This window comes from Myotis nattereri (genome assembly GCF_964212035.1).
Source record: "Myotis nattereri genome assembly, chromosome: 19".
Taxonomy (NCBI): Eukaryota; Metazoa; Chordata; class Mammalia; order Chiroptera; family Vespertilionidae; genus Myotis; species Myotis nattereri.
In genome coordinates, this window is record NC_138095.1 from 28156909 (window position 1) to 28183566 (window position 26658).

The window sequence follows — 26658 nt, forward strand, 5'->3', positions numbered from 1 at the left end:
GACCCCACTCAGGAGCCTGTTCGCCCTGCAGCAGAAGGGCCCTCCCTACCGCCCGGGCCAGAGTCTGGGGTGTGAGGCCCGTCACCCCGTCCTACTCTCTGTGCACAGATGCGGCTGCTGAACACATCGCTCTGCAGACCAGACCCGAGCAGCTGGGAGGAGCCGGCCTTTGGCTCGCCTCCGCGTTAACATCTGGGCAGATGTGATCCCGGCCCCGCTGAATGCAGAGTCAATTAGAGCCTTTAATGGGATTCTCTCGAGCACGAATGAGGGGGAGAATGTCAATCCCGCACAGCAGACGACTCTTGATTAATTTTTTTACGGGTCAGCTCACCGCCGACGGGAGACATCTTAGATAATGACTTGTACTGGGACCCACCCCTCTCAGGTTCTGAACGAAGCTCCGGAATGTTCTCGCAGTGGTTGATCTTGTTTGGCTGAGTCAACGGAGCGGGGACCTGGCTAGGGTTTCCACCTGGACCCTGAGCAGCCCCCGGGACAAAGGGCCGGGGGCTCCCACATCACAGTCACTTTTGCACGAGGACAGGGACCGCCGTGCGCAGGGCGGGGCCTGGGGAAGTCACGGCCACGGGCCCCGGACAAAGGGCAAGCATTTCACGCGTCTGAGCGCAGGGGAGTGGCTGTGGGAACTGCGAAGGGACAGGAAGTGAACTGGACCCGGGGAGGCAGAAGCGAGCTCGCTGAGGAAGAGAGTTAATAGGCCATGTGGCTCAGGGGTCGGGCGTCGGCCTAGGAACCAGGGGGTCTCGGCTCCATTCCCAGGCAGGGCACAGGCCCGGGTTGCGGGCTCCACCCAGTGTGGGGCGTGCAGGAGGCGGCCGATCCATGATTCTCTCTCATCATTGATGTTTCTCTCTCTCCCTCCCCCTTCCTCTCTGACATCAATAAAAATATATATAAAGAGAGGGGGGGGGGCTGACAGCCAATGTCCCCCATGAACCTGCACAGGATGCGGCGAGGGTTTCACGGCCGAGACCTGCTTCCCGTGGCTGCGGGGAGGGTGCCGTCACTCGGCTGGTGGTGACACGCACTCACTCCTTCGCTGGGGCCCGCGGCTCTCTCGCGGCCCAGAATAAAGTATTTACTCGCTAACCTATTCTTTCTGCCCGTTAAGCTGCTATCAAAGGAATGAAAGCCCCACAGGCGCCGACATGGCTTTTCCTAGTAACGTCTCTTTTTTCTTCACCGAAAGGGCCTTTTAAAAGCCTTCTGAGCAGCAGCTTTTACTCTCGCTCAGACTGTCCATCAGCCAATCGCGGACGCTGCCCCTCTGGGAGTCGATGAGCAGATTTCCCTGGGGAGTGTCCGGGTTCTGCCCACTGGTGTTTTGCTAACTCTCTGGGGGGGGGGGGTTAGTGTAGGGGTTCCTCTGTGTGTCTTGCTTCAGAGCATGGAGTGGGGGGGGGATGGGGGATGTATTTTAAAGGATGACATCAGCCCTGGCCGGTTTGGCTCAGTGGATAGAACATTGGCTTGCAGACTGAAGGGTCCCAGGTTCGATTCCCGGTCAAAACACAGACCCGGGTTGCGGGCTCCCTCCCCAGTGGGGGGCGTGCAGGAGGCAGCCGATCCGTGATTCTCTCTCCTCATTGATATTTCTATCTCTCTCTCCCTCTCCCTTCCTCCCTGAAATCAATAAAGATGTATTTTAAAAAATAAAGGACGACATTTACAAGGCGCGTCTGGGCCAGCGCCCGGTCTCCTCCCGGCATCGGCAATCCCCCCGCGTGCGATGCCGTCAGCCTCAGACGCTGCGGAACCAGCTCGCGCCCGGGGTTTGGCGACTGAAAGACATTCCCTGCATCTGGGGGACCACAGCCTCTAACTCTCACGGGGTTTCCTCTTCAGACCTTGCTCTGTGGTTTCCCGTCCTTCTTCCCAGAGAGAGGAGACAGCCCGGCCGGCGTGGCTCAGGGGCTGAGCATCGACCTATGAACCAGGAGGCCAGGGTTCGATTCCCGGGCAGGGCACAGGCCCAGGTTGCAGGCTCCATCCCCAGTGGGGGGCGTGCAGGAGGCAGCCGGTCCATGATTCTCTCTCATCATTGATGTTTCTATCTCCCTCTCCCTCTCCCTTCCTCTCAGAAATTAAGAAAAAAAAGACAGGAAACAAAGCTGGAGTGCGAGTCACCCTGGGCGACCGCAGGGCTGTGGGGCGGAGGACAGACACACATCGCCTGGAATAGCTGATGTCACACTCGTTCTCGGGAGAGTCCCGGGACGCGGAGCCACACCACTGGGCCACACCAGCCGGGCTGCCTGTGCCATCCGCCTAATAGCTACAATGACGCCCTATCTTGGTGTCGCCTGCTAGAGTTCCTGTGCGTCTGTGTGCGAAGACGGGCAACGTCTTTTCACATCGAGTCAGAAGAGCTGATCCCCGCGCATCGACCCTGAGACCCCGAAGCCGTAGGTGGCCGCGTCTGGGGACACGTTTGCTGAAGGACACGGCATCTGAGCGCCTCTCGCTCGGCTGCAGCCCAGGCGGCCCCCGTCCCCTTCGCCGCGGCGACATGACCTCATCGGCCCTGTGATCTCACCCCGTAAACGTGACGCTGTGGGTCCGGAGTGTCCCAGCCCCGGGGAGTCTGTGCTGCAGGTGGAGGGAGATGGCAGGGAGGGACGGCGTGAGACCCAGTCCCGTCTCCCTGTGCACGGCAGACACCGCTGGGGGCCCCCAAAAGGGCTCCGTCTGACAGGGGGTGACACCGAGGGCGAACCCCTCAGGGAAGCAGCGAGGCCTGTGGAGCTCGGTCCCCGGGAAGCTGACCCGCTGTCTTTTCTGAGCCGCACTGTCCCCCACCTCACCTCAACTCGGCCTCGGGCGGCAAGCTGTTCTCAGACCGGCTGTTCTCCGCCCTCCCTCCTCCCCCTTTTCCTCCCGCCGCTGCGCCCTTAGGTAAGACGGCGACAGTGTGCCCGCAGCCCCTCACGCCCACGGAGAACTCGGTGCCCGAGACACACCTGCTCAATCAGGGGAGTGTGTGTGTTGCGTGGGAAAAAGATGCACCTTCTTATTTATTTTTTAGTTACTGATTCCAGAGAGGAAGGGAGAGGGAGAGAGAATCATGGACCGGCTGCCTCCTGCACGCCCCACACTGGGGATGGAGCCCGCAACCCGGGCCTGTGCCTTCGACAGGAATCAAACCTGAGACCCTACAGTCCACAGACCGACGCTCTAACCACTGAGCACACGGGCCAGGGCGTATTGTGTTTCTTATCACGATCATACAAAGAAGCAATAAGCCCTCCCCCGTCTCCGTGGCAAGACTCGGAAACACGTCACAAGGTCGGCGCTGAAGGACGACCCGGTGTTTTTCGGGACCTCATCTCCCTTCTGCACGCCGGCCCCTGGCGTGGGGAGTGACGCGCGGCCGTGGGCCCGGATTTATGTTCTTGGCGTGAACGTGCAGGCTGGGCCCATCAAGTGACGCCAGGCCTGCCTTTCCCGGAGAAGGATGTCCGGCTGGCCCGGGAGGCCGGCAGCGCGCGGGGAAATTAGCCTCCAGACAGTGCTAATCACACGCTCCCCATTAGCGGGAGGGTAATCGAGCCACTCAGCTGCTCAGTAAAGAAACCCCCGCTGGCTCCCTAACGGGAAGCGACAGTGTTTAATGTTGTAATTAAGACGCAACAGTGTAGCCGCTGGACGGAGGGGAGGAAGTGCAGTGCGCACCGTGAATTAAGAGACGCGGAGGCTCCGGTAACACCCCCGTCGGCCCTCGATTTACAAGGAGGTGTTTCGTGGGGCAGGTGTGAGGGCAGGGATGTCAACAGCCCCGATGCGAGCCCTGGCCGGTGTGGCTCAGTGGGGAGAGCGTCAGCCTGCGGACTGAAGGGTCCCGGGTTTGATTCCGGTCAAGGGCACGTGCCTGGGTTGCAGGCTCCTCCCCGGCCCAGGCCCTGGTCTGGGCACATTCAGGAGGCAACCAATCGATCTGTTTCTCTCACATCGATGTTTCTCTGTGTCTTTCCCGCTCTCTTCCACTCTCCCTAAAAATCAATGGAAAGACATCCTCGGATGAGGATTAAACAACCAACCAAACAAACAGCCCGATGTGTGCAGTGCTGAGTAGCACTCATCACGCACCCGCACCCTGGGACCTCACAGAACTGGCTTACTGCTGCAGACACAGCTACAACCCTATACTCCTGTTTACAGGGTAGCCAGATACAGTATTTGTCTTTATCCAAAACAAGCAAATAAACAAAAAGAAAATGAAATGATTCACTTTCACAACACGCCCTCCGTAAGACAGGTGGGCGGTACCGACACCCACTCCAAGGTGACCTGGAGAGCTACGGGGTCAGCCCCCACCCAGCGGGGAGCAGGGCTCTCCCGGGAAACGACCCATCTGGGCTGCTGCTCGCGGTGGAAATAAATATTACTTTGTGTCGCATTGGAGATGCACAGCAGAGAGAGAGAGAGAGAGAGAGGGAGGGAGCTCACCATTAGAGCCGCTAACTAACACTTGTTACAATTCCCCGCAGTGCCTTCCGCAGACAAGGTCCTCTGCAAATGCCACCACGAACCTCAGGGCTCAGCCAGGCGGCCCCTGGCCAGCTGTCGGCCAGCCTGACCCACAGACGAGCTTCTGTTCAGCCCTTGCTGCCCCTCGACAATGTCGTCTCAGGGTCGTGGGTGGGAGAGCTGCCCTGAGTGGTCCTTCCAGCATAAACACGGGCCTGGGTTCGGCAGGGAGCTGGGCTGAGTCTGCCTCAGGTCTGTCTCCTGCCATCCTGGCCACGTCACGAGCGGAGTCTGAGTCCTGCGGGCGCTGAGGACGAAGGCAGGGGCGGCTGGTGAAAGGGACGTTCCTCTCCCAGAAGCACAGGGGCGCGCTGGGCTCAGGGACGTTTATTGAACATGCGTTTGTTCCATCAGAAGCTTTTCAGGAGCAAATTACATGGTTCTAAAACGGTGGGTGCGCTTCCTGCGCTGGGCTCGCAGGAATGGAATATTCCACCGAGTCAGAGATCGGGGGCCCTGACCGACGAGATTTAAGGTGCACGTGAGACGAGGAGGAAAGAGGCTGCCTACTGCCAGGTTCCTGTCAGCCTGAGAGCCACGCGAGCAAAGAACTCGGTGTGCAACTAACTGAGTCAGCGATGGGCCTGGCCAAGCTCCCCGCGTTGCCTGGGTGATGGAGACGCTCCCTCCAGCCAATGGGAAGAGGCTTCGCACAGGGCATGCGCAGTCGGCGGGGTGATGCACAGTGCATGCGCAGTCGGCGGAGTGATGCACTGGCGCTGGGCTACCTGCACTCTGGGAGGGCGCCGAGGTCGGGAGAGGGTAGGGGCGGTCCAGACAGTAAGGTGAGCCCAGGAAGCATGTGGGGGGCGCGTAGAGGGACGTGCTGAGCCGCGCCTCCCCGTCACCCTGGGTGTGGCTCCTGCCTGTTATGGCTCCTGGGGTGTCATCTCCACCAGCCACGTTTACAAGAGTGATTCCGGCCACTGGCCACGGGTCTGCTCTGCGCAGGGGCATCTCGGGGCCCCAGGGCAGGAGGGCCAGGCGTCCGGCTGCAGGAGGAAGAAGGAGCATTGGAAGAGGGGGCTGGGAGGCGGGCGACTGGGAGAGCTCTGAGGTTCGCGTGCTCGCCCCCCCGTGTCACCTGGCAGGAAAGCCTCCAGATGGGACATGGGGCGGCCCTTCCCGGAGAGAAGCGCACGGGCCTCTCTGTTTTTGCTTAAAAACTGTCTCCAGTTCCTAAATCTGCAGGGCGGGTCCGGCACACAGGTCCGCACTCTCCCGTCCCCAACCCCTTCGTCACCGGCCCCTCCGGGCGCGAGGCCTCCGGTTACGGTCAGTTCTGTCCATCCAGACGCTGCCGGGCCTGACAAGTTCTATCCGGAGCTGAGAACCCAACTCAAGTCTAAGCATAAGCCTCCCGCCGCAGATCAGTGGATTCGACCTTGCGCCAATCAAAAGGTTAGGATCGCCCGGCTGGTGTGGTTCAGTGGTTGAGGTTCGACCTATGGACCAGGAGGTTGTGGTTCGGTCCCAGGTCAGGGCACAGGCCCGGGATGTGGGCTCGATCCCCAGCAGGGGGCGTGCAGGAGGCGGCTGATGGATGATTCTCTCTCATCACTGATGTTTCCATCTCTCTCCCCCTCTTCCTCTCTGAAATCAATAAAAACGTATTTAAAAAAAAAAAAAAAAAAGCTTAGGATCCCCTGTGTAGGGGAACAGGAAGTAGAGGGGCGGGGCGTTAGCGCTGGGCGGGCGCAGCCTCCCGCTGGAGATGAGAGAAGTTTCTGGAGCTCTGAGATTGCACAGTAGCGTGGGCATATTTAGCGTTAATGAACCACACAGTGAAAAGCGGTGAACACGGCCCCCTTCGTCTCTGGCTTTCAGCACAATGCTCAAAAAGGACTTTAAATGACAAAGTCATAAGAATTTGAATTCCCAATCGGAAAAGGAAATGGGCTCAGAACAAATGTTTAAGAAGGAAATTTAAAAACATATAATGGAACCAAAAGGGGGAGCGACGGGGGGGGGTGGGGGGGGGACGAACCAAGGCAGCGCGGCGATGTGAATTGCCTGTAATCGTCCACTCTGGAGCCTGAGTGCTTCTTGCTGGTGCCGCGCGGGGCAGCGGGCATTCTCCGCAGCAGGCGGGCTGTGGCCGCTCCGCCGCCGGGAGGCCGCCGGAGGACGGTTACCAACAAATGTTACAGCGCTGCCTGTCCTATGACCCACCCCCTCTGACTCAAATTTATGTCTGCGAGTTTCTCCCCGAATCCATCAGGGACGTGTGCAAAGATGTTTGTGCTCAAACACAAACCACGGGATGTTCTGTCACAGAAAACCTCTTGCACATCGTGAGCCCACGTGGTGGTACCATGGAGACACACGGGGAGCTTTCTGGTTGGGCCTGAAATGAGAAGTCACCTGCCTTTCTTTCTTTTTTTAAATGTGTTTTTATTAATCTCAGAGTGTGAGAGAGGGAGAGATAGAGACATCAGCGATGAGAGAGAATCATCGATCGGCTGCCTCCTGCACGCCCACACTGGGGAGTGAGCCTGCCACCCAGGCCTGTGCCCTTGGCCGGGAATAAAACGATGACCTTCTGGATCATAGGCCGATCTCAACCACTGAGCCACGCCAGCCGGCCGCCTGCCTTTCTTACTTCTGCTCTGCAGACACGGACATGCTGGCCGCACCCCAGCGGCCACCTGGGGCCTCAGGGTGACCTTGAGGACAGGGTCCATGCCCTCCCTCGGCTGCTGACGCAGAAATAAAGCTGGGGCCTGGGCCTCGGGGGGCACTGCGCCGGCCCTGCACCCCATCCTTTAGTGAAGGGAGTTCCTTTAGTGAAAGCAGCAGCCGATTTGCCCTGGAGCCACTCCGGCCGGTGGGGTGGACTGGCCTGGACTGGACAGCGAGGGGCAGTTCCCAGCTCGTGCAAGGCTCGACGTCGCCTCAGCCAAGGCTGCTCCTAGCCCTGCCCTTACACAGCCCTGCACATCCCAGGAGTCACAGCAGGGAAGGGAGAGGCCTGGGGGAGCAGCTCCCAGGCCCCGGTGAGAGCAGGGGTTCCCGTGGGGTGTGAGGAGCAGGGTTGGGGACAGGCCTGGAGCCTGAGGGGCATCCTAGGCAGAGAAGGCTGAGTCAGGACACAGACCGAGCTCGTCAGACCAAAGGTGCCGAGGGGAGCAGATTGAATTAATTACTTATTCGAGACAAACGGTCTTGCCTCGGTGGTAACAGACCCACTGATGGCCCCCACGGAGGCATCACTATCACCCGTGAAATGAAGGACCGGGAGGCGCCTTTGCAGTGAGAGAACAGAGAGGGAGCGCCCTGTCCACGGATTCCCCCCCGCCGGCGCGTTTCCCCGTGGACAACCTCACCTGTCGTCACTAGGCAACCGTCATGGCGCCTGTCACTGGGAGAGGAACTCCCGGCGGCCTCTCACCCCGGGAGAGTCACGCCTGTCAGCATTTCCCATCGGACGCCAAGGGGACACGCCAGGCGGTGCCCACAGGCCACCATGCGCGTCACTGTCACGGGAAACGCGCGGTGACGGGAGGGGGGCCGCTCTTCCCACAGACACCGCTGCGTGGTCCCCGGCCCCAGGGCTGGTCCCTGCGAGGCAAGCCCATCCGTGTGGCACACACACCCGGCGGCAGACAGACTGACGGCCTCAGCCTTTCCGATTGGACACACGGCCCACACCGGTGACCTGGGGGCGCCAGGAGGGGCGCAGCCTGCAGCGTTTGATTAAAAAAGGAGTTCCAGCAGGAGTGAGAGGACGCTTCCATCAAATCAAGATCTGCAGCTTCTCTTGGAAAACCAGGAGATCCTAACAATTCGGAACATGGGTCTCCAGCAGGGGGACTGGGCAGGTGTCTGCCACGCCCCCCATGTCCCGCCACGCCCCCGCACGTCATGCCACGCCTCCCCTGAGTGTCACTCACAGGCTCCAGCTGCTTGGTCTCTGCAGGTGCCTGTGTTTGAGGCCCCTACGCAGTCACATTGCGGGATGCAAACATCCCATGATCGATGCTTTCCGGATAACGGGAGGCCCAGACCTACCACCTAGAGCAGCGGTTCTCAACCTGTGGGTCGCCACCCCTTTGGGGGGTCGAACGACCCTTTCACAGGGGTCGCCTAAGACCATCGGAAAACACATCTATCATTACATGTTGTTTTTGTGATGAATCACGATGCTTTAATGATGTTCAATGTGTCACCATGACATCGGGGGTCACCACAGCATGAGGGGCTGTATGAAAGGGTCGCGGCGTGAGGAAGGTGGAGAACCGCTGCCCTAGAGTTTGGTTGTTTTCCTCATAAGGAGCTATTATTCCGCTGTAGGGGAAGACCGCTTTCCGAGTCGGCTATTTCAGCAGACGCCACGGTGCCGCGGCCCCCGCCTCCCGGTTTCCCACGGACACCTCCGCCCACGTCTGGGTCACCGGGCGGAGCCTCCCGTCCCCGCGGCCCGTGGGGTCGGCCCGGGGACATGCTCACCATGGCCAGGGGCACGATGCCGACCAGCTCCTTCTGGCTCACGTAGATCCTGGAGACGCCCAGGTCGGATGTGATGTCCCCTGGATACTCCACCTGCCACGTGACGAGCTGCGTGGCCGGCGGGTCGCTGTGCGCTTCGATTTCCACGTCAATCTGCATGACCTCCTCCGCGGCGCCGGCGGCCCTGGGGGAGGGGAGGGGTTCTTAGGTCGGGGTGCCAGCTCGATCCCCAGTAATGGGGGGGGGCAGGAGGCAGCTGATCTGTGATTCTCTCTCATCATTGATGTTTCTCTCTCTCCCTTCCTCTCTGAAATCAATAAGAATAAAAAAGGTGGGTTCCTTCCCGCCCCTCCCTCCCTCACAACTGCTCTTATGCTGACCTCTAGCCTGTTTCCCGTGGACGGTGTCAGTGACCTTGGAAAGGGGCGGTGCTCTCAGTGAGAGAGGCCCCAGCATTTCAGGGTAACAGAGAGAAGGAACTAACGGGGGGTGAGGGGTGCAGAATCAGGAGACATGAACGGCCTCTGTGCGGGAGCAGGAAAAAGGGCACAATTCTGTTCCCTGACGAGGCCCTGGCGCTGCTCCCTCCCCCACCCCACCCCCACCCCCCGTGGGATCGTGGGATCGTGTCTCCACTCGTGAGCTGGAGCATCTGTGGGGGATGAAAATAGGAAGGGAACGAAGCTGCTCTCTCAGCTCCACGCCCTGACATTTCCTTAAACACGTTCACTTGGACCTGGAGAGCTACTTTATTTTAAAACATTTCTTTCTGTTGGGAGGTTTTTTTTCCTTTAAAAGGAATTCCATCTGCACCCACAGACACACTCGCTTTCCTGCCAGGGCTGCCGACGCCCCAGTCCCTCCCGTCTGCCCACAGGTGATGGGCGGGTGGGGGTGGGGCTCAGAGGCTCCGGAACCCCATGGAGCCCCGCCTGCAACGGGGGCAGGACGCAGCCTGGGGTGGGGGCGCTGGCGAGGCAGGTGGGTCCCTCCCCCCTCTGAGCTGGATCAGCTGCACGTGGTACACGTCTCCCCTTGGACTTTGTGCTGGAGAATTTCTCATTTAAAATGTCTCTGTACCCTGCGGGGGGTGGGGGGGTGGGGGTCGGGCAGCTCAGTTGGGTGGAGTGTTGTCCCAATACACCAAGGTTGTGGGTTCGACCCCAGGCAGAAGCAGCCAATGGATGATGCATAAATAAAGGAGCAACAAATCGATGCTCTTCTACCCCCACCCCCACCCCATTTCCTCTCTCTCTCTCTCTCTCTCTCTCTCTCAAATCAATTTTTAAAAATCATCTCTGGTCTGGCCAGTGTGGCTCAGTAGTCAAGTATGGACCCATGAACCAAGAGGCCGCTGGTTCGATTCCCGGTCTGGGCACAAGCCCGGGTTGCTGGCTCGATCCCTAGTAAGGGGTGTGCAGCCCACTCATCGATGTTTCCATCTCTCAATCCCTCTCCCTTCCTCTTTCTAATATCAACTTAAAATATTTTCTTAAAAGTCTCTGGTACATCTGGCATCCCAGTGCCTCTTCTTCGGCCACCCCCTCCATTTTTATTCAGTTTTAAGAGCGACACTAAGAGGTATTTGCCCATCAAGACTCCCTCTTGGTCAGCATGTGAGCAGCAGCTCCCAGGGAAGTGATGGAGATGAAACCCTCCGCGTGTTGACACCGGTTTTAAGGCGCGGCCCCGAGGGAGGCGCCACGCCCCAGGGGACGGGAGGATGGCCGGCGGGCTGCCCCCCAGGTGTCTCCATGACAGCGAAGCGACCTGTGAAACCTTCAGCGCCTACACGGGGACCGCCAGCTCAGCGCTGGCGCAAGGAAGGGGGGAGGCGGGGGGGCGAGACGGCGTCTCTCTCCCCAGCCATGGTCTCTGTGAGCGGCGGCGGCGTTGCTGGAGGAGAGGTTCTACACGCCTGTGAATATGCAAACAAGATGACTAATTGATCGTGATGATAATTGCCACGTCTCCTAATGGCTTTCTCTACTCCCACCTGACATGACAAATGGAAGCCCCGGGAGGCTCCGGTGTTTAATTCTTCTGCGATGAAACGTAACTCAAGCGTGTACGTGGTGAGCCCTCACGCCAGAGAGCGCCAGCGTGAGCAGCCCACCGGCCTGGGCTCGATACACCGCTGTGCTCCTGCCCCCGGGGCTGCGGGTTCGAGGCGGGAGAGTTAACCTGCTGGTTTAGGTCACCAGACCGTCAGCTAAATTCTTGGGATCAATGTCAACGCATCCCGTTCAGCCTTGTGGTCTGAACACGCTTAGAGATGAACGGCAAGCCGATGTTGCCTTTCCGGTTTGCCGGTCCGGCGGGCGATTTGCTAAAAATATCCTCCCGAGAAGGAGGTTTTCATGGAGGATTTTGCTGTTCGCCTCCAGGCAGAGGAGGCAGGCTACTCGCCCCTGACGTCATCGCAGCCCTCAGACGTTCACCCAGGAACCTCAGGGGTCGTGTCACCGACATGCGATTTTACAGCGCAGAAGGCCGTCTGGCCAGCATCAACTCTCCCTGGACGAGACGCCGGCTAAAGGCCCTGGGACGTCCGGCTGGGAGAATGGGCTCCGGTGAATCACAGCCGGAGAGAACCCTGAGGATGGTACCCGTTATGTGACCTAATGTTCTCTGGGGGCCTCTGGTTTCTCAACCTGAAAGTGTGGCTCAGTGGCTGAGCGGCATCCCGTGCACCAGGGGGTCATGGCTCGATCCGCGGTCAAGGTCACATGCCCAGGTAGCGGGCTCGATCCCCAGTAGGGGGCGTGCAGGAGGCAGCCGATGGATGGTTCTCTCTCATTGATGTTTCTATCTTTCTCTCTCTGAAAATCAATAAAAACGTATTTTTTTAAAAAAAGTTTTAAAAGTGATCAATAATTGCAACCATCTCCTGGAAACGTGGCCAGGCCTCTGAGGATGTGTGCGGGGTGTGGATGGGGGACACGGGAGAGGGGGAGCCCTGACCAGACTGGGGGTAACCCTCACACAGCCAACCTGGGGCTGTGCAGCTGTGGGGGATGCGACCTGTGCCTCTGGATGGACCGTCCAGCGCCGGCGACGATGATGAAGGGGGTCCCCCCGCGTGCAACGCACTTAGGCCTGCGCAGCGGCAAAGCCGGCGAAGGGGTTTGGGGAGGCATCGCGTTAGGATGAGCTCCCGGCTGAGCGGGGTATTAAGCCTCAAGTAAGCTGTGCGTAGAGTTTGGGGAGCGATGGCGATGTCAGCTGCGAGTTCAGCAAAGTTAGTTCTTTCCTTTCTCCTCGTCTAGCGCTGGGTTCGGACCTCCTCCTTCACGGGACCCATTGGCCCGGGGAGCGGCGCTGTCCACGGTGCTGAGGCCACAGCGGCTGCCGATGGCGCTGTCCACGGTGCTGAGGCCACAGCGGCTGCGGGGGCGCTGTCCACGGTGCTGAGGCCACAGCGGCTGCGGGGGGCGCTGTCCACGGTGCTGAGGTCACGGCGGCTGCGGGGGCGCTGTCCACGGTGCTGAGGTCACGGCGGGTGAGGGGGCGCTGTCCACGGTGCTGAGGTCGCAGCGGCTGTCGGGGCGCTGTCCACGGTGCTGAGGTCACAGCGGCTGCCGGGGGCGCTGTCCACGGTGCTGAGGTCACGGCAGCTGCCGGGGGCACTGTCCACGGTGCTGAGGTCACGGCGGCTGCGGGGGGGGCGCTGTCCACGGTGCTGAGGTCACAGCGGCTGCTGGGGGCGCTGTCCACGGTGCTGAGGTCACGGCGGGTGAGGGGGCGCTGTCCACGGTGCTGAGGTCACAGCGGCTGCCGGGGCACTGTCCACGGTGCTGAGGTCACGGCGGGTGAGGGGGCGCTGTCCACGGTGCTGAGGTCACAGCGGCTGCCGGGGCGCTGTCCACGGTGCTGAAGACACAGCCGCCCAAACCCGCAGAGCCTTGGCTGGAGAAAGGGCACCCCACGCCTCAGGGGCCACTTTAATGAAAGATGCGAGAGCGCCCCAGCCGGTTTGGCTCAGCGGAGAGAGCGTCAGCCTGCGGACCGAAGGGTCCTGGGTTCTATTCCAGTCAAGGGCACGTACCTCGGTTGCAGGCTCCTCTACGTCCCAGGCCCTGGTCAGGGCAAGTGCAGGAGGCAACCCATCGATGTGTTTCTCTCACACCGATGTTTCCATCTCTCTCTCCCTCTCCCTTCCTCTCTGAAATCCACTGAGCCAAGCCGGCTAGGGCGAGCAGGGCTGCTTTCAACACAGCCGTCGCCACCGCTACTCTCGCCACACTTTTCCGGTGGCGACTGGGAAGCCATCGGGGAGTGCAGGTGACGGGCGCGGGCGCGGTCAACGGTGAACTCTGAGCCGGAGCACCCGTGGACGCCGAGCAGTGCTGTCGCTCACGGAGGGCCTTGGGCGCCGGCAGGAGGTCATCGCCTGGAGTCGCAGGCGCTCTCATCACTCAGGCCTCCTGGGCCTGTGCCTTTAATTCAATCAACGGTTCCGTTTAATGGACCTGATGACGGGCAATAAACGGCAAACAGGCGCCATCCCGGGGAGGCTTCCGCTCTGACCTGCGATTAAACGCCCTGGAAACGCAGGTTGGCCCGTCTGCTCCGCATCTGAATGTGGCCGTGACTCAGCTGCCAGTCACACAGACGCAGACACCCACCGGCGGTAAAGTAGAGGCTTAGTTTGTGCTCAGTAGGGATGGGAACAAGGAAACCGTCTCTGCAATGTTTTCAGAGCTGCACCTGTCACCGGGTGGCAGCAATGACTAAAGGCCTATGAGTGAGAGAGTGAGTGAACAGCTGAATGAGTGAGTGAGTGAATGAGTGAATGAATGAATAAATGATCAACTTGGCGATGAATGAACAACTGAATGGATGAATGGCAGGGCACTTGGATGGACAAGTGGAAAACACAGAAGCTGAACCTGAGAATTCCTCACAAAACCCACGTTACCAGAAACACCTGTGGTCGCAAGGACACATGCCGATTCCCTGATTCCTGTCGGGGCCCAGGTGAGTTTCCGAATAAGAAGCATGCTGCAGAGCACCTTGTGAGACAGGCGGCGGGCGGGCGGTTTTCTCCAGAAATTGAGGTGCTAGAGAGGGAGGAGTATTTTGTGTGTGCATGCACCTCACGTTACACCAGCCTTCTGTACTGACTGTTTAAGTAGAAAGACGTACACACGCACGCACACCACACCCGCTCAGGTGCGCACACGGACAAGCACGCAGGACAGCACACGCCGATCACGCGTGGCCACGTGCACGCTACACGGCATCCTCTCGGATGAGATGTGAACGCTTCCTGTCTTTAGCCACTTCTGTTCCAGCAACAAGCCCAGCGTGTGAGAGGCCCCGTCGCGCTGCGGGGGCCGAGGCCCCGGTAGGTGGCTCACTTACGGGAATTGGGGATCACCCCCTTCCGGCACCTCGCGAAGCTAATGTGTCACCAACATTAGGCAGCGCACCCACGCGGCTCTAACGTCTATAAAATAAGCATATGGAGTGTGAAAAGTCTGGGCGCCCATAAATAGCCACACACGTATTGGAGCACCGTGTTACTTCCTATTTGTATGTTACGGAGCTCAGCCCAGGCGCCCGGGAATGTACAGAACAGAGAAAACACCACGCACGCGCTTCCACGCAACACAGGAACACGGCGCGGGTGGCCGGTCGGCCGGGACGCCGAGGGTGCCCATAGACACACGGACAAGACGCCGGCGGGCTGGAACATCCGTTAACCCCGGTCACGCTGCGGGAGGCTTCTAGGACACATTTTTGGTTTTTATACTTTTTTAATTTTTAAATACTTTTCTAAAATACATATTTTTATTGGTTTCAATAGAGGAAGGAAGAGGGAGAGAGAGAGAAGCATCCATGATGAAAGAGAATCATGGATCGGCTGCCTTCTTCACTCGCCACACTGGGGATCAAGCCCACCATCCAGGCATGTGCCCTGACCGGGAATCGAACCCTGACCTCCTGGTTCCTAGGTTGATGCTCAACCCCTGAGCCACGCCGGCCGGGCCTGACTTGCTTTTCGTACGGAACCGTGTAAGACTTGTTTGCGATCGTGCGGCCGCTGGTTCAGGAATAAGGAGGGTGGGGTTTTTGCTCCGCCGCATCCCCACCCCCGTCGGCTGCAAATCCCTGTGACTCCAGCTCCGGCTGCGGCGCAGTGTCCCTGCCGAGGGAGGCGGTGTCTGCAGGATGCGCGCTCCTCCCCAGGAGCTCGGCCGCGACCCGCCCAGCAGCAGTTCTTCTGGAAATCTCTGTCCTCCCCAGCTCACAGGGCTGGAGCACTTTTTCCCATAAGCAATTAAACCCAGCGTGATGTAATTCTTCCTTCTCCCGCACTGCTGTTTCAAAAGTTATGCATTTTTAAAAAAACACACCATTTTGGTACGTGTTCAAACTCAAATGTCACAATGCAAAAAAAAAAATGTCTTCAGGACTTCCACACAAGAATTCTCCTCTCTTCTTTGTTTGCAGAATAATTATTTCGGGGGGGAAAATGTGCCTTAGATTTGTTCGTGTCAATGTCAGAGACATGAATTAACCCGAAACTTTGAACTCGGAACCTTATGTTCTCCTATCGCACAGCCATTGGCCGCAGGTGGCTACTAAGTGCTGAAATGTGGCCAGGCCCGGCCGGCGTGGCTCAGTGGTTAAGCGCCGACCCAAGAAGCAGGAGGTCACAATTCAATTCTCCATCAGGGCCCAGGCCCGGGTTGCGGGCTCCATCCCCAGTGGGGGGCGTGCGGGAGGCAGCCAATCAGTGATTCTCTCTCATCATGGATGTTCCTCTCTCTCTCTCCCTCCCTCCCTTCCACTCTGAAATCAATAAAAACATATTTTTTTAAAATGTGGCCAGTGCCGCTGAGAGGTAGGATTTTAAATTTAAATTTAACGTAGTCTTCAGCGGCCACAGGTGTCCAGCAGCATCCACACTGGACAGCACAGTATGAGTGGGGTTTGTTTGTTTGGTTGGTTGGTTGGTTAATCCTCACCTGAGGATGTTTTTCCATTGATTTTTTAGGGAGCGTGGAAGAGAGAGGGAAAGACAGAGAAACATGGATGTGAGAGAAACACACCCATGGGTTGCCTCCTGCACGCGCCCGACCAGGGCCTGGGCCGGGGAGGAGCCTACAACCCAGGTACATGCCCTTGACCGGAATCGAACCCGGGACCCTTTGGTCTGCAGGCCGACGCCCTATCCACTGAGCAGCACCGGCCAGGGCCACAGTATTGACTCCCATGTCACACCAGCGAGAAGCAAGGGGAGAAGCAGCACGTGGGTTTAAAAATACCGGGTTTATTTATACCGGCCGTGCGGGGCCCACGGGGGACGCCCACGGGCCCGCCAGCGAGCAGGCGCATCTGCTCCCAGTTTGCCGCTCGGCTCCTCCCGACAGGTTCCCACGGGTTCTCGTTTCAAGCTCCCCCACCCCCGTCCTCCTCCCGTCCCAGGGCCGCTCGCCGTCCTCACCTGACCCGCACCTGGGTGCCCGGCCCACTCCCACCCGCCTGCACCTGGGAGCCCTCCGCCCCCCGGCCCCCGGCCCCTGGCCCCCGGCTTCCAGCCTCACTTAGTGGAAACCCAGTGCCTCTCCTTCTTCCTCCCGACTCCACAGCACCCGTCCCGGTCTGAAATGGCATCTCTGCTTTGTGCTTATGCTTATTTAATCATTAAAATATATTTTTATTGATTTTTTTAGAGGGAGAGGCTTGGAGAGGGAGAGACAGATAGAAACATCCATGATGAGAGAGAATCACGGATGGGCTGCCTCCTGCAAGCCCCACACTGGGGATGGAGCCCACAACCCAGGCCGGTTCCCTGACCTGGAATCGAACCCTGACCTCCTGGTTCATAGGCCGACGCCCCGCCACGGAGCCACGCCGGCCGGGCTGAAAAGGGGTTCTCTTCATTACTGATCAGGTAAACGCAGAACGAAACCCCAGAGATAACATTTCCCCCCTCAGATGAGCGAGGAGCAGGCTCCCATCCAGGCGGGGAGGAGGGTGGGAAGTAAGCGCCTTTACAAGTTGGCGTCAGGAAAATGAATTGGCTCAAATTTCAGAAAATTAATCTGGGGCGTCAGTCATAAAAAACCCACCAATTCTCTGACCCGTAAATCTCACGTGGGCATCAATCTTCGGAAATAAAATCTCCGGCGTCGGAGGGTGTGTGCAGAATTATTCATGGTGATGACAATATCTGCAAGGCACTATCCATTCTGGTGGAATAAATTATGGTAAAACTAGCCGGTTGGTTATTATGCAGATATTCAACAAAGAAAGCATCCAATCGATAGGTATTGATCTTGAAGAATATACAGGAAGTATTTTCAGGTTAAAAAAAAAAAAGTAAATCTCAATTTATTTATTTTTTAAATGCCCCACACTGCAGACATTTAGGCAGGCGTGGCTGGCACTGCAGGTCTGAAATGATACCATTTTATAATTTCCCTTCTTCCTCTTTTGCATGAAAAAGTGCTGTGCAGAGGGAATCAGCCTGGCCAGTGTTGCTCAGTGGTTGAGCATCGACCTAGGAACCAGGAGGTCAGGGCTCGATTCCCGCTCAGGGCACAGGCCTGGGTTGCAGACTCCATCCCCAGTGTGGGGCGTGCAGGAGGCAGTCGATCCATGATTCTCTCTCATCATTGATGTTTCTCTCTCTCTCTCTCTCCCCCTCTCCCTTCCTCTCTGAAATCAATAAAAATATATATATATATTTTTTAAAAAATAAAATAAAAGCGAGAATCAAACCAGGGATGGGGAGAGCCACCGGGACAGCGTGGCCGGCTGTGCTGTGGTCTCTCCGCCGGTGATGCCCAGAGGGCCTGCCCTGCCTCCTCACAGAAAGCTCTGTCCTCCATCGCATTCCGGCGGCTGGCTCACCAGGCACCTGATTCGTCCAGAGTGAGGCTGGCAAATGGATGTCACTCAAGAGCTGCACCGGGTTGACCGGTCCTGGCAGCCCGGAGCCATGTCAGGGCTCAGGGAAGAGTGTCACAGTTCGTCATCAGCGTCTCCCCAGGCGGGGGCGGGGGCGGGGGCGGGCCTGGCGCGGGAGTCAGCAGCAGGCCGCCCACCAACTTCTAGGTGCCCTTGGCGACAGACGTGCTGTGATGGGAACGGAAACACTGCGTCCAAGAGGGGAAGGAGGGGACGGGAACGAGGCTGGATTCTTAGCAACGCCTCTTCAGGCGCACGGTGATGTCTGGTGGTACTTACGGGGATGTGCACGGACCAGCAACAAACACACGTCACCGCTTTGACAAGGACAGACGACTGCATCTTAATTTTCAAAAATAGGTTTTCCAATCATCACAATTTCAGGCATGAAATTCAATTCATTAAAGATAAACAGCTCATAAGCATGAACTTCCTTCAATTTGAAACAGCCTCATGGGGAAGCCTCCTGGGCAGCTTTGGCTGAGAAAGTATTTGACATATTTGGGAAATTACCTAAACCTATTTTTCCTGCTGGTTTTAAATCATCTCTTCAAAGATGTACTTTTCTCTATGAGTATGATATTTGTTGGGTATTAAAGACAGTTCAATGATGATGATGATGGTGATGATGATGGTGGTGATGGTGATGGTGATGATGATGGTGATGATGGTGATGATGGTGGTGATGGTGATGGTGATGATGGTGATGGTGATGATGGTGATGGTGATGATGGTGATGGTGATGATGGTGATGTGATGATGGTGATGATGATGGTGATGGTGATAGTGATGGTGATGATGGTGATGGTGATGATGGTGGTGATGATGGTGATGATGGTGATGGTGATGATGGTGGTGATGGTGGTGATGGTGATGATGATGGTGATGGTGATGATGATGATGGTGGTGATGGTGGTGATGATGGTGATGATGGTGATGGTGATGATGGTGGTGATGGTGGTGATGATGGTGATGGTGATGATGGTGATGATGGTGATGGTGATGATGGTGGTGGTGGTGATGATGGTGGTGATGGTGGTGATGGTGATGATGATGGTGATGGTGATGGTGATGGTGATGGTGATGGTGATGGTGGTGATGGTGATGATGATGGTGATGGTGATGGTGATGATGATGGTGATGATGGTGATGGTGATGGTGGTGATGGTAAAAGGGATTAAGCAATTGGTCAGGCTCCAACATGTATGTGTCATTCGTCCCCTTGCTGGCTCTCCCTGGCAGAACGTGCCGTCTAGTTTAGAGATCCACGTCCTCTAACGAGCTGTGTGACCTTGGGCCATCGCCTTCCTCTTCCTGAAGCTTTGTCTGCTCCCGTGAGCTGGGGAGATGAGCCAAGCCTCAAGGAAGTTCGTGCGGATGATAAGCCCCCGTGCGGGGCACACGCTGAATCATCCTTCCTGCTCGTGCTCACATGTACTTTTGCTGAAATGTCTGTGTCTCATGTGGGGTGAGAACAGGACGTGTGGATGGCAGGAGGCCAGAGACTGAAAAACTCGAGGAGGAAAAGGCTCGGGCCCGGCCGCTCCAGCATCCCTGCCCTTGTCCAGATACGACGCCGGATCCAAGGAGGCAGGGCCCTTTCTGGTCTGATCCGGCTCATTCTGACTCACTCTGCCTCCCAGCTTTTGTAAGAAACAAGGTGAAATTAAGAGTACAATTTTTTCCCCAATTTTCTGCAGGAGGAAAATACAATAATGGAGCGTGGGGTGCCAAAATGCCACCGGTTTTGCTTTTATTTCAGGGAGCGCTTTCACGGTGACGGCTGCATTCACCGACTTTCCAGGGGCGACGTCCCGCGGAGCCAGCCCGGCCACCCTCCCCCCCTATCGCTGCTCTACCGCGCAGCGCTCTTCGTCCTCTCTGGGATTTTTAAAAAATATATTTCTATTGATTTCAGAGAGGAAGGGAGAGGGAGAGAGAGATAGAAACATTAACAATGAGAGAGAATCATGGATCGGCGGCCTCCTGCACTCTCCACGCTGGAGACCAAGCCCACAGCCCAGGCATGTGCCCTGACGGGGAATCGAACCCTGGCCTCCTGGATCACAGGTCGACGCTCAACCATTGAGCCACGCCGGCGGGCCAGGCTTGTGCTTTTCATGGAAACGCATAAGGTGGACCTTTTCTCAGGGGGAAGCTCTTGTTTCTCCTACCTGGGCCCGCCTAGTCCAACCCCGGTGACCCCCAGACAGGGACAGACTGAGGGGAGCAGAGAGGAACACGGGCAGGGCCTCAGGGAGGAACCTGAAGGAAAGGAGACGCCTTGCTCGCGTCTTAAACGGGGTGAGGAGTTTTAAACACTGAAATGGCATCACAGACGGAAAAACACGCGTTACAATCGAGTGGCAATGGTCACGTCCGTGTGGCGGAGACAGCGCGGTGCTGGGGCCAGAGCCCACGGCTGCCCCCGCGGAGGAAATGATCCGAGGGCCACGTGGTGAATGAACCCTCTGCCCGCCACCCCAGCCGCCGGCCGGCCGCTGGGGGCCGAGCACGCCACACCCGGTTAACTTCACGGCGGCACTAACTCCTCCTCCTCGTTACACAGAAACCGCCTGTGCAAACAGGCGCCGCGAGGAAACGCCGGCCGCCCTTGGGACACGGTAAAGAATTCTTTCGTCCAATGAACGCCTTCGAATCGATTATGAACGGGACTCCGAGGACGTGAGGTCAGCGGCGGAGCAAGGCCGGAGAGCGTTAACCCACCGGGTCCCAGGCGTCCACGGGAGCAGACTCGTCCTGTCACCGCACACAGCACGCCCGTGTCGGCCACTGTTTTTTTCTTTAAATATTTTTATGGATTTGGACAGGTAGGGAGAGGGAGAGGGAGAGAGAAACATCCATGATGAGAATCATGGACCGACCGCCTCCTGCACGCCCCCCGCTGGGGATGGAGGCCGCAACCCGGGCCTGTGCCCTGACCGGGAATCGAACCCTGACCTCCTGGTTCACAGATCGATGCTCAACCCCTGAGCCACGCCGGCCGGGCTCTGAGATTCTTATTTTAAAGGGAAACCGCGTTCAGCTGCATCACCTGTTCCCAGGACAGTGGGTCGGGCTGGGCTGGACAAGAGCTCTGGACACAGAGTCCTGCCCGGCATCGGCTTCTGAGTGAGCAGGGCCACCTCCAGCCGAGGGGACCTGGTCAGGGTGCCCACCCCTCCACCCACCGCTCTCCGGGCGAAGACGGGGTGTGCACAGGACTGTGCCACGGACTCACGTGGCCAGAGACTGACACCTGCGACTGAGCTCCTCGGCACCTTCTCCAGCACCGCGGGAGCGCTCGACGAATAATGACGCGTCCCTGCTGCCAGTCACTCACGCCTCGTCATTTCCCGCACGCCTGACCCCCTCCAACGGCGCAGGCTGACCATGCCCCCCGTCAGTCACCGGGAAGCCGGGTTGGCGGGGACGCCCAGCCTAGGGGCGGTGGGCCGAGACGATGTGCCCCTCACTAACAACCGTTTATCTAGCTGAGCCTCGATTCCTCATTGCTCCCGTGGCAGCCGTTATAAATGCGTTACTACCTGTAACAGCTCTTGCCAACGATGTCCATTCATCAGCTCACTCCATCAGCGAACATTCATTAATTACGTTCCCCGGGGAGGACACGGGGCTGCGGGCACGTCCGAGCCCTGCAGGGAACACCGGGCGGCCATCCAGCCGCGATGAGTTATGGGCTCCCCCGTCCCCCCCCCAAAGGCACTGTGCTGGCTCCTGTTCTCTCACATTATTCCCCGAGCCTGAGCGCCCGTCCCCCCTCCCTTGTGGCGGAAACTCCTGGCCATCCTTCAACACTCAGCCTGCATGTCACCACCTCCGGGAAGTCTGCCCAGATACACCCAGGGCCGCAGGGACAGCACAGCTTCTGCGAGGAGCCCATGGAGCCTATTGCCATGACTGGTATGTAGGCCTCCCCCTTTCCATGGATACCAGCCCCTAAAGGCTGGGAACTGTCCGCGGTGCTGAACGGGAAACCTGGCCGGTACCAGGTACGGAATAAAAATGCACTTTCAATGAATAACTGAGGATGGAAGTTAAAATAGGCGCCCGTCCTTATAATCCGATGCCGGAAGTAAGCAAGGCTTTTGTGAGTGCTTGGATGGAAAAGACAGAAACACAAATCTGGCTTAGGCCCCAAAATAATAGTAAGTTTACCGGAGTCAATTCCTAAGAAATTCCAATGGCCGTCTCCATCCAGACCCGGCGGAGCCCAGGGTTTAAGCTCTGTGGTTGGGACAGGTGCTGGGGGCCTGCTTTTCCACGTGACACCCAAACCCCTTCCCGCCGTCAGCTCTCACTGCGCCTCTGCACCTGGGGCGGCACCAGGAGACGAGAGGGACCGCTCAGGGGTGGGCAGTGCTGGGCACTAACCAGGCTCCCCGTGTCCTGGCTGCTGCCTCCAGGGGACGCGGGCGGGCGAGCGAGTGAGAAGTGGTGACCGGTCCCTGTCAGTGGCACTCGGACTGCAGCCACTCGTGGCTGATCCCTTGCTCACCGTGGACTCATGGCTGACCCCCTGCTCACCGTGGACTCATGGCTGACCCCCTGCTCATTATGGACTCATGGCTGACCCCTAGATGCCGTGGACTCATGGCTGACCCCCTGCTCACTGTGGACTCATCACTGACCCATGACGCTGTGGTGACCGGAGACGCAGAAGGGGGAAGCCACACCCCGGCAGCGCCCGATACACTTGTCAGCGCTCATCACTGTGAGGAGCTGTGACAGGCGCCGGCGCAGACGTCAGTGAGCCTCATCCCTGACCCGGGGGGGGGGGGGCGGGGGAGACAGTCTAACCACCTGGGGTCCCCACCACCCCTCAGAGGCTCCGGGCAGCTGCCCAGGTGGCAGACCTCCCGTCCTAGGGCTGGGTTTTTGTTTCCACCCTGTCCTGTTCCCACAGCGAACCCTTGAGACACGGATCACCGACACACAGGCCCACAGCGTCCCCGCGCTGGTCCCCAGGCCCCTCCGGCCGCCTCCTCCTCCCGTCACGCCTCGTAAACCGCATTCCCGTGGGCCTGGAGCTCCTCACCCCCGACAGCCGTGCTCGCCGATCGCTCCAGCCCCGGTGCTCCCCGCGTGGCTGTATCTTGGCGTGAGATAAATCACAGTTCACGGTGCGCACGCCTGCAAAACCTGGCTTCTTCCAGATGGAAACAGATGTTTTGCTGTCTTCTGTTTTTTTAAACTTATTTTTTAAAATTTATTTTTCAATTACACGGGACGAGCCACGGCAGCGTGGTTTCCAGGTGGTGCCTGTGCTCACGTGGCCCTAACGACGGGCCCGGCGAGTCCCCCTCTGACACGGAGCCCCACACCTCCCGTCGCCTGACGTGTTCCCTCCCCTCCCCTCCCTGGTGAAGAACACGGCCCCTGAGCAGGGACCTCGAGAGCCAGGGAAAGAGCACAGTTCATGCCCCCACGACCCAGGACGCTGCCCACAGGGCCGTGCAGAGAGCAGCCCTGGCGGGTGGCCCAATGGTTAGAGTGCTGGCCCGCCCGACGGGGTTTGAGAGTTTGATTCCTGGTCAAGGGCGCATCCTTGGATTGCAGGTTCCATCCTGACCCCAGGCAGGGCGCACGTGGCAGGCAACCAGTAAATGTGTGTCTCTCACACCCATGTTTCTCTCCTCGTCTCCCCCCTCCCTTCCTCCCTCCCTTCTACTCTCTCTAAAAGTCAGTGGGAAAATACCCCCGGGTGAGGATTCACAAAACACCGACCACAGACGGTCCTGGGAGTGGAGACACGGCGAGGTGAGGAGAGCCGGGTCCTCGCGGGAGGCGGGGCTGAGCGGAGCTGCCGGCTCCCCGCAGGCTTCTCACCGGGTCAAGGCCCCCTGGAGCCCTCACGCGGCTGCTGAGCGGAGAGGGTAGTGACCGCGATTCCAGAGGGATGGGGCTGCCTGCCTGTGCGCAGACATGAGGCCCCGAGAACCCCGGAGGGACGGACGGGGAGACACTGGCCGGATCCACCCTGAGTCGGGCCCCTGGGGCCTCTGGACAGACGGCTCGTGAAGCGAGGTATTGATCCCGGCTCTAAATTTGCGTCTTTGACGGTAAGAGCGATCTGTTGTGAAACAGCCGCACAGAATGAGTGCGTTTGGGTTATTGACTCCCAGACAGATTCCCGGGGGCAGCTCTGCACGGCTCGGCTCGCAGGCCTGCTCTGTGGAGCCGCTGGGCGGTTTCCGGGAGTTTACTTTCTTTTTTGGTGGGTTATTCTGGGCGATGGCGGTGCCTGGAGTGGGAGGTCACGGAGAAGGTCCTCTGAGGTCCTCCCAGTGACGACAGCATGAGCGGCCTTTTTCGGGGGGAGTGGGGGTTCCCACTTTGTGTCAGGCACGTCATCAGGGTTTCGCTCACGATTCCTAATTGGATGCATCCGCCTGACGATTCTATGTGTTGGGCATTTGAGGGGTTTTCAACCTGCATTTCTAAAAATATTTTTTTATTGATTTCAGAGAGGAAAGGAGACAGAGAAGCATCAATGATGAGAGAGAATCATGGATCGGCTGCCTCCTGCATGCCCCCCACTGGGGATGGAGCCCACAATTCAGGCCTGTGCCCTGACCGGGAATCGAACCCTGACCTCCAGGTTCATAGGCTGACGCTCCACCACTGAGCCACGCCAGCCAGGCTCAGTTCTGTGTTTTTAAAAGCGTGTCGTGAGCCCTTGCTTTACTGCCTCAACTGCCCGCAATGTCTCCAGGGGCAGGAGGTTTACCGTTTCCTCCAGCGCCAGGCACACGCCACGGCCACGAAATGCCTCCTCCCTGATTAGCATTTTTGCTCGACAGCTTTGTTTGCTGTAAAATGTCACCCCGAGAGCTAGAAAGGTCACCTGTTGGAGGGACCGGTACCTGGCCCCCTGGGGATTTGACAAGCAGGGTGTTTACTCCGGGTGGTCGGACAGGCTTCCTGCTGCTTTTCTCAAAGGCTCCAGTGTGGTCGCTTGCAACTTTGTATCTTAGCTTGTCATTTGCAACTTTGTATCTCAGCTTGTCGTTTGCAACTTTGTATCTTAGCTTGTCATTTGCACCTTTGTATCTCAGCTTGTCGTTTGCAACTTTGTATCTCAGCTTGTCGTTTGCAACTTTGTATCTCAGCTTGTCGTTTGCAACTTTGTATCTTAGCTTGTTGTTTGTATCTTAGCTTGTAATTAAGTGACGCTGACCTGGTGGCTTATAAATAACAGACATTTATCTCTCGGGGTCTGGAGGCTGGATGGACGTCTGAGATCAGGGTGCCCATGGGGTCGGGACCTGGCGAGAGCTCTGGGTGACGCCACCTTTTTCACAATAAGCACCTTCCCAAGCACATGGGATCGCAAAAGCTAACGCCTCTCAGCGAATACAGGGACTTCCAGAGTTTTCCTCACACGCATGTGTCATGCTTACCTGTGTACATGTGAACACAGACCTGCTATGATGTGGCGATGGATATAGCGACAGAGATGAAGCGATAGAATGGATACATAGATGCGGACATCTTTTTCCCTGCGGGGCTTTTACATTTTTTCCCATGTTTGCAGAGGTAACTAGGGCTGCACATGTATGTGCACATGTGCGCACATGTATACACACGCACACGTGTGCACACCCACCTACACAGATGTGCACACATGCATACACTTGTGACACATGGACACAGGTGAACACGCACCTGCATGGTGCACGCACATGAACACACTCACGTGCACACACACGTGCACACCTGCCTGCCTGCTCACACGCACACACAGTCACTGGAGTTGTGAGTCCAGAAATTCCCGTGAGACACGGCAGCCGCGGTTCTCGCCGTGCAATGCCGTGTGTCCCACCGGCGGCTCTGCTCCTGCGGACACTCCCGGTCACTGCGACGAAGGACGCGCTTTATCTCTCCCTGCGACCCGGTGACATCACAGCACATGCGTGGCTGTTAGGCCGTGGCTTGTGCCGTGTCCGCAGCTGCAGCAGGACAGCCCGGCGTTCAGCGCGGCGGGCGGGGAGCCGCTCAGAAGCGAGGACTCCCCGCAATGAGCCGCGTGGCAGCAACTCCCCGCCCGCCCACCCGCGGAGAGCGGCTGCGGCATCATTTCATTCTAAACACGGTGCTCGCCGGGAGACGAGGCCCTAAGCACCAAATATACGGCGGCAATAGAAGCGGAGCAGCGCCGGGTAAATCAAGGCGAGGCCCACGCTCCCCGCTGCCTGGTGACGGGCCTGCAGGGGCGTCAGGACGCGGTAAACGAGTCCGCCCGAGGGGTGATTTCCTCCGGAATTGGGCTCATAACTCCCGTCGCTGAGCTGCCACGGCCTCCCAGCTCCGTCTGCGTTTCTAACAGAGGCAGGACTGCGAGCAGCGGGGACAACACGCGGGCTCCTGGGGGTGCCAGGCCCGGCCCCCTCGATGCCTGCACCCCCTCCACACATCCCCCAACCCCCCCATCGCCCCCCGCTGCGTCTCGCGTGAGGGTTTTCGGGCAGCTGCCCTGTCTCACCCATCGACACCCACGGGGACTGGGCATTCCCCCCACAGAGCCCAGCGGGTCTCCCCTCCGCGTTCCCTGCGTCCGGCCCGTCCGGCCCGCGTTGTGCAGGTGACGTGTTGCTGTCGCACAGGTTGGTACCCGAGCCTCCCGCCCCCTCAGCGTGACGTTTTCAGATCCTCCCAACGCTGTCCCACGTCATAACCGACCTGGGCCCCCCCTCGCCATTGCACCGATTC

The 26658-nt window shown here is 58.3% G+C and overlaps 1 protein-coding gene across 1 annotated transcript in view; it reads right to left on the minus strand.

Moving 5' to 3' along the window:
* TMEM132D (transmembrane protein 132D) overlaps window positions 1-26658 on the minus strand; it is a gene marked incomplete at its 5' end in the record, with an annotated part of 78457 nt that overhangs the window by 17106 nt on the left and 34693 nt on the right. The window contains one exon of the mRNA XM_081113752.1: window positions 9001-9184. Coding sequence (XP_080969878.1) covers window positions 9001-9184 — 184 coding nt within the window. The remainder of the gene's footprint in view (window positions 1-9000; window positions 9185-26658) is intronic.